A 16,180-nucleotide genomic window follows, 5' to 3' on the forward strand; every position below is an offset into this window, starting at 1 on the left:
TTGGTTTGTCTGAATTGAACAGTTTCGTTTCATTGTGGTGCATTTTTTTTTGTCTTATTTTCTTTTTTTCTTTTTTGTGTTTCTGTTTTCACTTCAATTATTTTCAATTGCATTTCAGTCGTGAGCATTGCCAGCGATTTTAAATTGCACATTCTAAGCATTAGTTTTACTACTTGCATTGAGTCGAGTGAAATCGATAATTGTTCGCTCTAAACAACTGTTGTTTTTTACTACTCTTTGCTCTAATTGAAATGCCCGCCGGTGCAACTTAATTTTTGCGCAACGACGCATTTCTGTTATCAGTTAACGCAGCATCTCAAAGGAAACAAACAATGCAAAAACAGCAAAACAGATGCTAAAGACGACGACGACGGCGAACTGGTTTCTCAGTTGACTGCAGATGTGAATAGGAAGAGAACGAGATTGAAGGGCAGCAACAGATGCCCAAAAAGAGACGAACCAAATAACACGTGAGGCGAGAAGCGACTGAAAAAGTTCGACAGAGGCGGCGCTGCATTAATATAATGAGGGGAACGAAATGCTGTTCAGTTGCTACACACGCAGACGCACCTTTTAGGCAGTTGCTGCTGCTGCTGCTGCTGCAAAAAAAAATAAAATACGATTGCTGTAATCGAGTGAGCTCGACTTCGATATACCCTCAATCCAGTTGTTAAACATATTCTGGTTTTATTTATTGCAAGTGCGCTCTGCCGACAAACACGTGAATATTCATACATACGTACATACATATATACGTACACGCATCGTAGGTAACGGGACTCTGCAGAATGCACACAAACATATTGCATATATGTACATACATACATAAATACGTACAGGCAATCATAAGTAACGGGACACTGCCGAATACACGCAAAAACATATTGACGCTCGCGTCGATTATCATGCCATCTCTTTCTAACACATGCGCTTGCATATTCATTCATGCATACAGAAAATGCTTGCGGCTACTGATTGAAATGAGATCAATGTGGGAATATATTTTCGGCTATAACTTGGGCATTTCTTATCCGATCTTGATGCAACTTGGGCCTATTCCAGAAAATATATACTTTATGGGGTCGGAGATGCTTCCTTCAGCCTGTTACATATATTTGCACAAAACCATTATACCCGTTTTACACATTTTTAATGGATTGTGGGTATAAAAAAGAAGTAAAATCAGCACAAACATTTTGCAGCTGGTGTGAGAGATATTGAGAACAGGAGTTGATTACTTGCCTACTGACGCAGGGCCAGCAAAAAAGTGACGAGGAAGAAGAAACAAAACAATAATCGCCAAAACTGAGGGCAGGTCTCTCTGGCTAATTGGAAAGATCGAATCCAATCGCCGTTGTAGATTGTTTTGCTCGCCGGTTAAATCAGTTGAAACCGAAACGTCGTCGCTAACGGAGCTAGTGCCACACTCGGAAGCGTGTATACAAAATAGTCACACACACACACACACACACACACACACATATCTATATATATTGTGAACGAACATTATCTTCATCAAACGACATTGGCATTCAAGTGTGCAATTTATAGCGTGGCGCTAATTGCCCCCCAAAACGGCCTTTCCCCCATATATATATATATATATACACAATATATATAAATGGTATAAAGAGGCCATTCGGGTCAAGTGCTCTAAATTGAATGTGTCAGTTGGCATCGTCGATCGGACTCAATATGCTGTTGCACTTGCTTTGCTTGTGCCTGCTTTCGCCCGTTGTTACCATCGCATCACAATCCATATGCGGTTCCATGGAACTGCGCCAGATCTCGGATTTTCAGCAAATGCGCAACTGCAGCATTGTTGTGGGCCACGTGCGCATTGTGCACCTGGAACTGGCAAGCAATGCGAGTCTGACAGAGTTGCGCAGCGAGGTAACCGAGATCACCGACTATCTGATGCTCTATCGTTGCACCGGTTTGCTTACGCTGCAGTCCGTGTTCCCAAAGCTGAAATTGATACGCGGCCAGAAGCTGCTGTTCGATCAATATGCCCTCACAGTCTACGAGAATCGCAATCTGAGGGAGCTGGGATTTGTGGAGTTGCAGCGCATTCAGAACGGTTACATTCGCATCGAAAGCAATCCCATGTTGTGCTTTGCGGAGACCGTTGACTGGATCTATCTACTCGGCAATGTCACAGCTCAGCATTTCTCCATTAAGGTGAGCTCGAATAAACGCTAATTGAGCTTCAAACTTCAATGTTCTACAATATTATTATACACTTATAAAATTATGAGATTAAGCCATCCCGGCAGATGCTCACGTTAAACCAATTGACTTTATACACTTATAAAATATATACATAAAAAATAAAATATAAAATATATAATATTATATAGACACTTATAAAATAGTTTGGGATAGTGAGTGTTTTGCAACGTGATTTATATTTAATTAATAATTTATATATTATTATATTTTTTCTTAATATTTTGATTTTTACATGTTATACATTAATCTAATAATCCTAAAACCGTATTTACTAATGGAAAATTCATCACTTTCGTTGAGGCTCTTTTTAGTGCAATAATTATAAAACTACTTATACTTATTTTTATATTTATTAGGCACATATTAATTTAAGAAATTTCAAATTATTTTAATTCAAATCGAAAATCGATGAATGTATTTGAATCTTTTCTTATATTCAAGCTGAACAAATCGCCAAATCATTGCCCAGTTTGTGGCGGCCTCTCCGCGGATTTTTCGAATCGGATAAATAAGAAAAAATACTGCTGGAATATGGAAACAGATCAGGTGCGCCTGGAGCCGCCACGACGCCAAGGCTGTCCGGAGAGTTGTGGTGGCAATGGTTGCGATATGTCTGGCAACTGTTGCCAGTCCAGTTGCATTACGGGCTGCTCTCTGCAGAATTGTACGCTGTGCGCCAATTATCAACGGAATGGAAGCTGTGTGGATCGGTGCATTGCCAGCTATGAGCTGCACAAGAGGCAGTGCATCTCGCACAAGGAATGCCGACAGCTTAATCTCATTCCCCTGACGAGTGGCTATCGCTGTGTGGAACATTGCCCCAATAATCACAAGCCCGTCATCGAGGCCAATGGAATGTTGCAATGTCAGCTGGAGTGCAGGGGCGTCTTCCATGTGAAGCGTGGCGCGGATCTGGAGCAACTGCGTGATTGTGTAACCATCAATGGATCGCTCATCATCGAGCTGGTCGATATAAAGGGTGAGCCAATTATAGATTCCTATCATTGAAAACGAATAATAAAATAAACACTTGATGTGACAGAAAAAATTGTATCTGCTTTGGAGCAGGCGTTGGGCAGCATCAAAGAGATTACTGGCTATCTAAAAGTCGTGCATTCAGCTCAGCTAATGTCGTTCTCCTTCCTCCAAAACTTGGATACTATACGCGGCGATGAGCTTATTGAAAACAAGTAAGAAAATTGCTCATCTAATCTTAAATTTCATTTTTCGAAACATAGTTTCTGCTCGAAAATTTAATTACAAATTCAATGCAAGTTAAAAAAAAACTATATTTAGAGCGATTTAAGTCAATTTTAATTAATATAAATATTGAGATATGCATTAAATTGAATACAAATATTTATTATTTATTGATCAATCACAAACTGTGCACTTTCAGATACGCCTTGTTCGTTGTGAACAATTATCACATGGAACACATTTGGCCAGCCAATCGTCAGGTGGCCATACAGCGTGGCACAATTTTCTTTCACCTGAATCCCAGTTTGTGCTATGAGAAGGTGCTAAAGCTGCAGTCCTCACTGAAGAGCATCCGCAAGATCTCCATAGTCGATGTGTCGCCCAACTCGAATGGAGAGCGCGTCATTTGTGGCAATTTTGTGCGTACCCTGGATGCCCAGGTTGAGGATATTAATGCCACAGCGGTACGAATTGCGACAAATTTTTTGAAATGTGACGATATGGAAACACTGCTCGGCTACTCATATCATTATATGGAGGCACCCCAGCGCAATGTCACCAAGTACGATGGTCGCCATGGCTGTGGACATGACAAGTAAGTGGGCCGTGATAACTGGCCAACTAATCGAGAGTATCTAAATGTGGCTCCAATCATTTCTATTAGCTGGCTAATGGACGTCTCAACCAGCAAGAATCGTCGACACGTCCTCGCCAACCTGAAGCCCCACACTCAGTATGCGTACTTTGTGAAGACTCTCACACGTACCGATTACCACATGCAACTTGATGCATACTCCAAGATACTCTACTTTCGCACGCTGCCCAGCAAGCCGAGTCCAGTGAGTCGACTTCATGGCAGCTCCGATCACAGTACGGAAGTTGTAAGTCATTTTCTTTTTGTGGATCGAAAACTTTAGTTTCTTTTATTAAGTATAAACTTAAATTTGAGACAAAAGGTTATAGTAAACTTGTGCAACAGTGTGTAGTAAGCAGATGGGATATATTCTTGATCAGCACCAATAGCCGAGTCAATTTGGCCATATCCGTCTGTGTCTCTGTATGAGCAAGCCGCTGCTGATTATACCTAGTTTAGTTAGGTGACTTCTTAGCCTACAATATCCTGTCAAGAGACTGATCAGTATTTTAAGTCTGTTCTTTCCCATGAGAATTACCTATATAAATCGTCTTTGATTATAGTCATCTAGAAGACAGATGGTGTTCATCAAATTAACAATTTATGCGAAGTACTTCCAAATCGAGATCTCTTTTGAGTAGAGCATTCAAACTTGTTTTTGATATGTTAAGTAGTTGTCTAGAATCGGCCACATTGTATCATTTTACCATATTTCGGTTGCAGAAGTATCTAAAAATATTCCTGCTTACTAAGATATCCGAAACAGCAATTGTCAATTGTATTATATGATTATGTTATAGTAATCATTTTTGGCTAGATGTATATTTGGTCAACTAAGTATTATAGTTTTATTTGTAGGATGTTGTATGCTTTTAACATCTACAGATTATAGTTAATATCAATAAAAGTCGCTGATAATTTATCATATAACTCATCCCGTTGCCTATGCTCATCCATTCCTTGTTCTTGTAGCTATTGAATTGGTGGCCACCACGTCGTCCCAATGGGAACATATTCAAGTACATAATCAACTATGAGGTGCATAATCTGACCAAGACGGAGGAGAGTGGCAGGAACTATGCCACATTTAAGGCAAGCAATAATAGCTTTCTGGACTGCGATTGCAATGATCTGGTATCATATGATTCGGGACCACAGCCAGAGGATGAGAACTACTACAGTAAGGAGCAAATAACCTATGATGATGCGCTGCCCAATCTGATATATGTTTCGTAAGCATTAAATGCTCTGCATCCCATTTATACAGCTTGAGTGATGCCTGTTTCAATCATTTCAGACGACGCAAAAACCAAATTAAGACAGACAAATTTGACAAGGTCCTGGACTTTAATGATCTGATCGCTGGCACCTCGTTAAATGCGAAGCCCATCAATAAGAGCAGCGAGGCAGAAACCAATGCAACAACTCCAGCTATCAACGGCAATTTGACAATTTCGGAAAAAAAGAATGAAACTGAATCCTTGGAAGCCAAGAAGGCTCGGAAGGCAGCTCAGATTTTAGCTGAGCAGGCAGCCAAACATTATGATGAGTATCGCGAGCGTTTGGAGCAGAAAATGCGCGAAATTCAGGATACGGGCATTGCGGACTATCTAATTCAACATGCCCAGCCAAAATGCAAGGATATCCATGCCTCGATCAGCTATCAGCTGGAACAGAAATGCATTGTGGAGGAGGAGCTGAGTGGCATTCAATTGCCCGGCACACAGCATTCCCATAAGCTGACCGACCTGCTACCCAATCAGTATTATCGCATCTCGGTTCGAGCTTGTGCTGAGGGCGTCTTGAATGGCTGTTCCAATCCCACCGAGATGCTACTGAAGACCATCAGCGTTGAGGTCGAACAGTTTATGAATGGCAACTGACAACAATTAGATGTTTTATTCCATCATTATTTTAATATATTTTTGTTTTACTCAGTGGAATTATTGTGTCAGGGAAATTTGAAAAATGTTTGTAGCAATCAATCAGCTTATCAATTTATTTTTGATTACCAGTTATTTAAGATACATTTTAAATCGATTGTAATTTTTAGCTTTAGCTTTTGTGAACTGTAAACTAAAATACTCAGGCTACTAAGTTGTATTGAAGTATGTTTAATAACTAAATGCAAATGTTCCGTCTGATGTTGGATTTGTCGATATATGTATGTGTGATATATATAGTAGTTGTTAACTGAGTATTTTTGTTTGTTTTAATTAATTCTTAACCGACTGCTAACTGAGTATGATAATGGCAAAATGTTCAAGTGTATTTGCAAAAGTTCCTCAAACTATATAAATTAAATCAGAAAATCCTTTTATCTATGGTAATTTGACATTTTAGCTCGTCGGCATTACATGCTGGCTTTAAAGTCTTAACAGTTATTTACAGACAGGCACACACACACGCACACACACACACACACACACACACACTAAAGCGCAAAGAGCTTTAATCTGGCAGGCAAAGATTCCTGACATTTTGCAAGTTGGAATTACGGTTACGGAGGGCTCAACAATAAGCCTACGCCAAACTAACAACAGCAACACCTGCCTCCTCGTCGTCATCGTCCTTTTGGATTCAAAAATTACAGTACGCCAGAGCAACAACATCCACTCCACAAAACACTCTCTAACCTGCACAGGACCTGCCTTTCAGTTGGATGCGTCAGTTGCAAAGCGTTCAACGCATGCCACTTAATATGCAAATATGCCACAAAAGAGCTTTAAAACTTTAAAACACTGCCAAAAAACAACAAAAAACAAAAAAAAGAAGAAAAACAGAGCCAAAAAAAAAAAGGAGGAAAACTAAAAATAATGCCGAGTACGCTGGATGTTGAGGCGAGAGCACAGGACGACGTTCCGGAGTCGAGTTGAGTACGTGTCATGTGTCGCCCTGTTTGTGGTTGAACTTTGGCTCAGCAGGCAGGAAACTTGCACAAAACGTGTCCCGCTCAATGGCCGTTGATTGACGAAGGCGCAAGTGACGTAACGGGACACGTTTTGTTTTGTTGCTGTGAGCCGTGTGCGAAAAAGGATTTGCACTTCGAGTGAGTCCCTGTCGCTGACAGTGCGACCACAATGTCGTTAGTTTTTGGTCTGGTGTCTTAGTTCTCAGCACTCAGCTCTCAGCACACACACACACACACACACTCGCACACACACACACAGCTCTTTGGTCTCAGGTCTCTGGTGCTCAGACTGTTTTCAGTCCTGGTGCGGTTTTCAAGCACCTTTCCTGCCGTCAAATCCTAAACCGATTGTATTCGAATATTTCAATGTCTTCGGCACTTTTACTGTTGCGCCATTTTGGTGCACACTTCCGTGCTCCCATTTCGTCGTTATCCCTGCACTCGTTTATTATCCATGCACTGCCATCGTCAGCACTCTCCGTGTGTATCTTGTGTGTGCTTGTTTGTCTCGAGGTTGAGGTGTTGAGGCTGCTCCTGTTGCTGTTTTGGGGGCAACCGACGTCAGTCAGTTGGACAATTTAACTGAGTGCTGCACAATTCTGTGCTGAGCTTATGCCGTGTGCACTTCAATTGTCCTTGCCACACCACACACCACACACCATACACCATGCACCATGCACCATGCACCACAACACACACCCCAAAAGCGTTGACATCGACATCGACATCGACAACGCATTTCAGTTTGCCTGCGTCTACACGTCTGAGCCGGGGATTGCAGCTAAAGCATTTGGATTTTGCTGGGATATGGCATTCCCAGCCCTCGGCTACCCATCGCTGCTGTGCATTAGGGTACCCTCTGGAGTGCAATAGGGGACAGGGGATGAACAAGTAGTTCACACTATGTTATTGATATATGAACACACTTTCTATGTTTTCTCCAGTTAATGTCAGTTAAACCTTGATGCAACGATCTGCCAATGGCCAAATGGCTTTTGAAATAACTTATTTTCACTATGTTTATATTATTATCTTATTTTATTCAATTGTTCAATTCAATTCCTAAATCAGATGGCCAACTAAATTTATCTCTCTTTGGAATGAGCACGCTATAAATTATGTCGTTTGGCTTCAGGAGTATGGCAAAAATAAAACTTTGAAGCTTAAGGTAAACTGGCTTTATAATTTAGCATTTTAAAAACGATTTTTATCGATATATTTGCACATGTTGTATTATTCGAATGTTAAATAATTAAACTCGATCCATTTATCAATCTTCATTTATCTTCAACTTTTAACGTTCTCAATGAATAAATCGTAATTTAATCGAAAATAAAACACATTTTATTTAAAAATTATAGTGATTAAAGCTGATTATGTTCTCTCTTATTCCTGACAATTGCTTTTCCAAACTTTAAAAGTCATATATATATATATATATAATAATTAATTGGTTTATTCTTATCATTAACTGATTTGTCAACAATTATAGTTTCTTCCACACAACATTCATAGCTTATTAATTATATATTATTGATATTGATATTATATTGATTTTCCAAAACATATACATATATATAATAATTTGTTGTGAAACTTGAAATTAAAATGAGTTTAATCGAATGCAAATTTGAATTTATCCCAAATTTCAAACCAGGAGGCGCAATCAGTTTCAAATTGCATATTGATTTTTGCACATAACTTTCAAGCTAATAGAAAGTTGTTGTAAAACAAAGTTTATACTTCAATTTCTATTAGTGTGCAACCATCCAGTAATCAAATTTCAGTCAGTCAGTCAGTTAGTCAGTCAGTCAGTCAGTCAGTCAGTCAGTCAGTCAGTCAGTTAGTCAGTCAGTCAGTCAATACAAATTTTATAGCATCGCAGCTAAGCAGCTACATTTTGAGCCTGACCTCGCTTTAGCTTTGACTGTTACATTTCGATCACGTTGACTGAGTTCATTTGCAATTCATTATGTTGTTATCCAGTCTTTTTGGCCCCACTCACATAGCAAATCCAATTGGCAATGTTAGACAAATACTTCCGGATAATATAAAGTGGCACCAGTAATCACACGTGCATAGTTGATGTTGGCATTTCAGTTGATTTTCGTTTAAGTCGCACTCAAGTTGCGATGCCATGGAAATGAGCAGCTGGAGGGATAACAATCGTATCGATATACCTGTCTAGTAAGTATCACTTGCACTCATCTAAGAGTCTCCATGGCAGCGCTCTCTCCTCCAGTCGGTCAGCTGGAGTGCGTTTGCGCACTTGATACCATTGAGCTTACACAGTTGAAGGACCAACAGAGAGAAATGGTATGTATATGTGGTAAATATATATATATATATATATATATATATATATATGTATATATTTATATAGCTTAGCAGCTCTTGCGTGTGTTGCTCGGCCCAATCGGACTGTTTCATAAATAATGCAAATGCCTGAAATACAATATGTGTACTTTTTGTTCACGTCACTTATAGTTCAACATGACACAATTTAGATGGTTGCGATAGCTTGTTGTTTTTGTTTTCCCTTTGCTTTTCCACTTTTTTTTTGTTTTTAATTATACTCGAAATAGATGCCGGTTAAAACACTTTTGAGGCGACTTTTTCCACTCTTGACATTTGAATGATTTATACACAATTGATAAAATGACCACAGTAAATATACACACATGTGCATATACATATGTTTATATATATATACAGTTGTTCTGGTCAATTGAATTCAATTTCATTCATTTTTGGGGTCATTACACGCATGCTTTTCATTTTCGACAAACATGCGATTTGATAAATATGGTTCGTTTATCGGACGTCATTAGAGCCGATTATAGGTGAGTGACAATTTGTGGCCAGTTGTTGTTAACTGAATATAAACCGCTTAACAATCGATTAGGTTAAAGTTCGTTTGGGGCTAAATTTGTGGATAAGCTGGAACTGCCCTCGTCAATAGCTGTCAATTACTTGACTCTGGCTGGGTCGATCGATTGAAAAACTCAGATTTAGCAGCTGTCCTTTTGTGTACATGCATTGCTTCTAGGTGGTTATCTTTATAAGATCATAATTCTATATTATTATTGCCATGCCATTTTGAAAGTTGGCAGATTGGCAGAAGCAGATACTAAATATATTTATTATTTATCAGGAAAATGAACTGCCTCAATATAGCTAGGCTGTAAGAAAATTAAAACAAATTTAGGTTTTCGAATATTATCTTAAATTTAAAGTTATAATGAAATGTTGTAAAATCTTAAGTTGTCAACTAATAAACTAAGTTCTATATATCTGAAATTAGATGTGACATTGTCATTATATTTGTTAGCTCTGGAAAATTGTAAACTTTGAAGTCATAGATAAATGATTGCTTTAAATGACTGATTTCAAGTTTATCTCGAGCTTGAAATTTTTAATCACAAACCGTACAGAATGTACATTCTATTGGCTCAATAATTTCCAATAAATTGCGTCAACAAATTTGAATAGCGAACTGTTGACCAATTTAAGCGAATCATAAACTTTGCTTTTGACTAACGCGTGCAATACTGAAAATTACACCTTAATAAAGAGCTCAATTTGAAATGTCGACAAAATACAGCCGAAAATCCAATATCCATTGGTGCTGTTAGAATGTACATATGTGTTTATGGCCATAGTGCTCAATTGCTTAGAGCCCGATGTCACATTCCCAATGCACCATGCACCATGCCCCATGCCCCATGCCGCAAATTCCCAAATTCCCAATTCCCGCTTCAATGCGCGATTCGCCATGCCCAGCGACGACTAGATTGCAATTCCGTGCAAATTTGCACAAAAACACTATTCAATGCTGCAGCAGGCGGCCATTGTTTTGGGCGCCATATTTGTCGGCCATTTGGGAGGAGGACATATCGCTCGATGCTTCGCTGCATTTCCGTTGTGGCGAACGCATTCATTTTGGCATCATCAACGTTGTATGATGTGTTGGCAAAACGTGTCATCGGCTAGCCTCCGTTAACAGACTCGAACATACACAAACAAATACCGTCAGCAGTAAGAGAGAAAGAGAGAGAGAGAGAGAAAGTGAAAGAGAGAGAGAGAAAGGTGAGTTGAGTACGTGTATGTGGCGACAGCTGACGATGCTGCTCAATATCATATCAATTTTTACTGACTTGACTGTGTGTGTGTGTGTGTGTGTTTCTCTGTGTGTGTGCGTGTGTGTGTGTGTGTGCCAAATGGGTTGTTGCTTGGGCGTAATTGGTTCGTAATTGAAAAGTTTTGCGGGTAATTAATTGCCGAAAGTTGCCTCACGACATTTTATGGCTTTTGCTGAGGTTTGCCAAACTTATCGCAATGATATTTTTTTTATTTATTTTTTTTACTCACATGTAAGTAGGTAAGTAAGTTAATTAAGCGACAGTCAGCAAGTTGAGAGTGGAGTTGCAATTGTTGCAGTGCGTGTGCTACGTGTTTGAGCTACTACTTAGACCTGCCTGAGTGTGTGTGTCTCTCTCTGTGTGTGTGTGTGTGTGTATGGCAACATTGTCTACACGTTTCAGCTGTGTTGACTTGCTAGGACAATGGCACAAAACAAAAAAGGGTTCGCTTTAGCACCTGTGAACGAATCAAACGAAGTTTGTTTAACAAACTTCACTAAAGTCAAATAGATTAAAACATTATCCGAAAGTGTTTGCTAAATTTAAAAACAAGAACTTTGCTTGTAATTTTCTAGTTAAATGTATTTTGTATTATTATTTTTTTTTTAAGGTTCCAGTTCAAAGTATTTCAAGTTTAGCAGAGTAGAAAATAAAAACTTTTGTTTATTATTTTTTGCTTTTTAATTGTTTAATATCAGCTATTACCCATTATAATTATTATTAATATTATCAGCTATTAAAAAAATAAAATAAATATTTAATATAAAATTTCATATTAAAGAATAAATCCAGAAATTCGTTTTTTCGAATTTACCTACATATTGAAATATATTATTAAGTTCATATTGTTTTAAAATTGTAATTATATGATTCAATTTATGTTTGTAGCTGTGCCAATTGCTCTTCTCTAAATGTGTTTTCCAATTATTAAAGTCATAAATCAAATTTGTCAGCTGTTAAGTATTTGGTATATTGGGCTGAAATTGAAATTTCATTAAATTGCATTTGTATTGGACAACGTTCTTTGTCTTTTATCAATGACTTATCATAATGACGGCACCTGTCCTTCTTGTCTAATTAAAATCACAGCATTGACAGGGCATTAGTCGGGCTTCGCAGGTGCTTAGGGCACAGAGTTCAAATTCAATAGATGGTCCATATTTGCGGAAGAAATGGTAATGCCATGAATGAATAGACTCAATGCATATTTAATGATGGCCGAGACTGTTGCCATTTTTGGCATTTTGGCTAATGAGCCAATGACTAATGAATTCTTAATACGTTTAATCACATTCTCCAAACGGCAACAAAGTCTCGCACTGCTCGTTAACATTGAGAAGTCCCTCAAGTCATTTGCGACCGGACACAGGACATGCACTGCAAATTCCTTGGGGTTGGTAGGTGATACTATAAACCTACTTCTTAATTTCCGCGCCACATAAAACTTATCTTCATATTGTGACACTCAGTTCCCGCTCGCCCTGTTTCCTGCCATATTCTACAAATATTTCTTGTGAACAATAAAAATCACAACATAAGCTGAAAACTTTATGTTGCTGCTCGAATGCAAACTGGCAAATGTGGCAAGCGCAAGTTTCCGACTTTGGCCCAATGCATTTTGGAGTCGTAAGCAAAACTTTTGCGGGCTGCTCTAAGGTCGAATGCAGAATTATGTTGGCGAGGGACACAGGCCAGCTGTCCCCCAGGGTTAGCCAATCTCTTCTTGTTGTTGCATTATCTTAATGTTCATTGGTTTAAGTTTTGTGTATTTTCCGTTGACGTTGCCGTTGCCGTTGCAGTTGCAGTTGCCTTTGCCATTGCCATTGCAATTGCAATTGCCATTCTCGCTGCTGCTCGTTTGGGCGCCAATCTCCCGTCGACATCCTGTGCTGTGTGGCCTTTCTGCAGCAAACTTTCACTTCATCTGTACCAAAAAACTTTTGCATTCCATTTCCCGAATGACGATTGCGACTTCTAAGAACTCGTCAGAAGTTTTGCATTTATGTTTCAACGGCTGATCGCCGGTAGGTTGTGCGCGACCTGCCGCAATTTTAATTAAAAAATATTTTCTACACTAAGGCTGATTGCACTGAAATTGGCAATAGTAACACTCATCGATTGTCCAAACTTTGCAACAGAAATCTAATTTCCATGTTGGCCATTGTGTGCGTCTTGGTTACCAACCAGTCGAATTGCCAATACACGATAACATTCTCCTTCCCTATTGCCATCCACACGGGCACATCCTGGTCACTGTGGCACTTCATTAGTATCGTATATCCTGCCATATTTGTCGCCGTTTGGCATTTTTATTACGCAGCATAATGAAGCGCTAGACAAAACAGCGAACAGGAAATTGCGCAAATGGAAACTAAAATAAAGTCTGCAAATGAGTGACGGAATAAATATGGAAGACACCATTCTCATCTGCTCTCTGCAAAGCACTGCTTGATTGCTATCCATCGTTTGTACTACTGCGATTGTGGTTGGCAATCGTTGCACCCTTAATAAAACATTTTCTTTGCAATTGTACAACAATCAATTTGTGCACACTTATCACTTGTGACCAAAAGTCAAAATACTAGGATTATTTAAAAATACTTACTATTTAAAAATGGAAACACATCAGATAGTTTTCCTTAATTTCGGAGATTTACATTTTAATTTTAAATAGCATAATTAAACATCAGATTTCGTTTTTGAAATGAACAACATGTCTGCGTTGACCAATTTATATCAATTAAAATTACATTCTAAGTTTTGATCAGCATAAATATTATTTAATTTATATTTAAATATTAAAATGTTTATTTTATTTTATATTTCTTCATGTCGTCTGAAATTAGTCGACATTTAATAAATAAATATGTTATAGAAAGTATTTGAAAATCCTGATTCCGACAAATCAGAAATCAATTTTATTATTTTATTTAATTTTATTCGGGCAGAATTGATAATTTAATAAAGCTAAAAATATTTTCTACTTAAAATGAGTACTCAGTACTTACAGAGTATGCAGTGTTCGGTGCTGCAAAAGCTTATTTGCACCTTGTTTAAATATGTTGTGAGATGTCTTCCATTTCAGGTTTATAATCAACCAGCAAGCTACGTTGGGATTTATGTGGCTTTTGTGCTGACTTTGGTCCAGCTGAGTGGAGTTGTGGCTGCAAGTAATTTGTGTAAAAGTGCAAATGACTTTTATTTGATGAGACACTGGAACTGCAACAGCAAACTGCATTTCAAAGTTGGCTGGGGGCCACAGATAATAGAATAGTTCATGCTGTGTGTAAGTAGATGTGATAGTTAGAAGCACTGGCGTTGTGTTGTTTTTAAGTTGGTAAGTCGGTTGAGGCAAATTAAGCTGGCTCGGTTGCTTTCAAAATACTTGCATTGGACGACAAAAGGTGCCGCGGGCACTTTAGATATTCGTCTTTTGAATGGAATTTTAGATAGATTTCAGAAATACTTTGGTCGACAAAAACAAAGCAGTAAACAGTACTGCAGGCGTCATGGGAATACAGTTGCCAATGACTCAGGAAAAGGACACAGCAAAACAATAAAAAAAAGTTTGGATTTAATGAAGGTAAAATGTAATCCAATTAGTCAACACGGTGAGTAGCTGCAATAAATGAAATACTCCTTTAAATAACACAAACAAGTCAACAAAGTTAGCATTAAAGCTTCAACTTTTAATGAGATTCAGTTTGTCAAACAATTATACTAGTTAAAGTTTCTCCATTTTCAAAATATGAGTATAATGACGTCAGTTGAAGTCTCCAGCGCTGAGTGGTGATGTGTGGATGCTTCTAGCTACTGAGAGCTGTAAATTATAATCAAATTGTGGTCTAATCTTGAGGGCTGAAACACAATGGCTGAGCACATGTTCGACAGGCACTGAGACACTGAGACACTGAGACACACCTTAACAAGCAATCGCAATGAATGCCACATTGCCCAATCGAGGGCTCTGCTGGTTGCAATCAACATCCGTGTCAGTGGCAGGGTCCAAAGGCTAAACGTTGTGTATAAAAAGAAGCGCAGACAAAAGCAAATCGGAAACGGAAGTTGCATGTGAAAATGTTCGTTTTCGTTGTTGTTGCTGTTGCTGCTGTTGTTGTTGTTGCTTTTGTTGCTGTTGTTGGTCTCGTTGTTGTTGTCGTTGTCCTCTGTGTGCGGTTGTATTGTTGAGTTGCCTTCAGTTTGCCTTGTACTGTTGGATTAGCTTGGCTTGCCATCCCACAGTTAACTGAAATTGACAGCCTTTGCCTTGTGCTGTGCTGTGCTCTGCTGTGCCATGGCTCCAATGTGTCTATGGTTCCGTTCGCTCCCACGATACCCAATCCTGTTGCTCTCCGGCTGTCTGACAGTCTTTTACTGCCAGCATTGATAATGCTAACCAGTGTTCCTGGCAGGGAGCATCAATGACTTTTGCAAATGAGATTTCCAGTTTTATGACAGGGTGCATTATGCATACCACTACCACTACACCACTCACCCCCGTCCAACACATAATCAGTGCTCATATTAAATGACCAACTCGATGAATTTATAATGTTTGCTTTGCTTCTTACCAAATTGCACAGTCGTCAAGTTGCGAGAAACTCGGGTCATCTGATTGCCATTGATTGAGTGAAATGGATTTGCTAAATTTGTTTTGCTTGTGGTCAAGGAATGTGGCACAAGCAAGCCAATTGTCCTGTTATCGTTTCCATAATGTTGCAAGCGTTTTGCAGCAACTTGGCAATTAAATGTTTCATGTTTGAGAGCCAATGACAACATCGACGTTGTCGCTCTGCTCCCAATGTGTCTCCGTCGCCTGTCGTCGACCATAAATTTTTGATTGCCTTTGTACTGAAAAATGGCATTTCATTTGCGTTTTGCGTTTTGCGTTTTGCAGCAAGTCCGCGTCCGCTCCGAGCGTCGAGTGAATTTTACGCCTCGCTGCTTGGCGTGCCACTGCGGCATGCCCCTCTTCAACCTACTTCCTCCAACCCAGCCCTCATCCACATCCATTGCGCCAACGCCCTTGCTGTGGGCGGCAAGCAGACACATTTCAATAAT

The 16,180-nt window shown here is 39.0% G+C and overlaps 1 protein-coding gene across 1 annotated transcript; it reads left to right on the forward strand.

The window, feature by feature from the left end:
- Nucleotides 1–1,338: 1,338 nt before the first annotated feature.
- Nucleotides 1,339–6,386, forward strand: LOC6563056 (insulin-like peptide receptor). The gene is made up of 7 exons (XM_001990676.3): nt 1,339–2,181; nt 2,674–3,211; nt 3,275–3,422; nt 3,632–4,027; nt 4,097–4,313; nt 5,039–5,298; nt 5,364–6,386. Exons 1-7 carry the CDS (start codon nt 1,663–1,665, stop codon nt 5,947–5,949), a joined length of 2,664 nt encoding a protein of 887 aa, XP_001990712.2. The 5' UTR covers nt 1,339–1,662; the 3' UTR covers nt 5,950–6,386.
- The last annotated feature ends 9,794 nt before the right edge of the window (nt 6,387–16,180 follow it).

This window comes from Drosophila grimshawi, unplaced genomic scaffold (assembly GCF_018153295.1).
Source record: "Drosophila grimshawi isolate 15287-2541.00 unplaced genomic scaffold, ASM1815329v1 contig_311, whole genome shotgun sequence".
In the NCBI taxonomy this organism is placed as follows: domain Eukaryota; kingdom Metazoa; phylum Arthropoda; class Insecta; order Diptera; family Drosophilidae; genus Drosophila; species Drosophila grimshawi.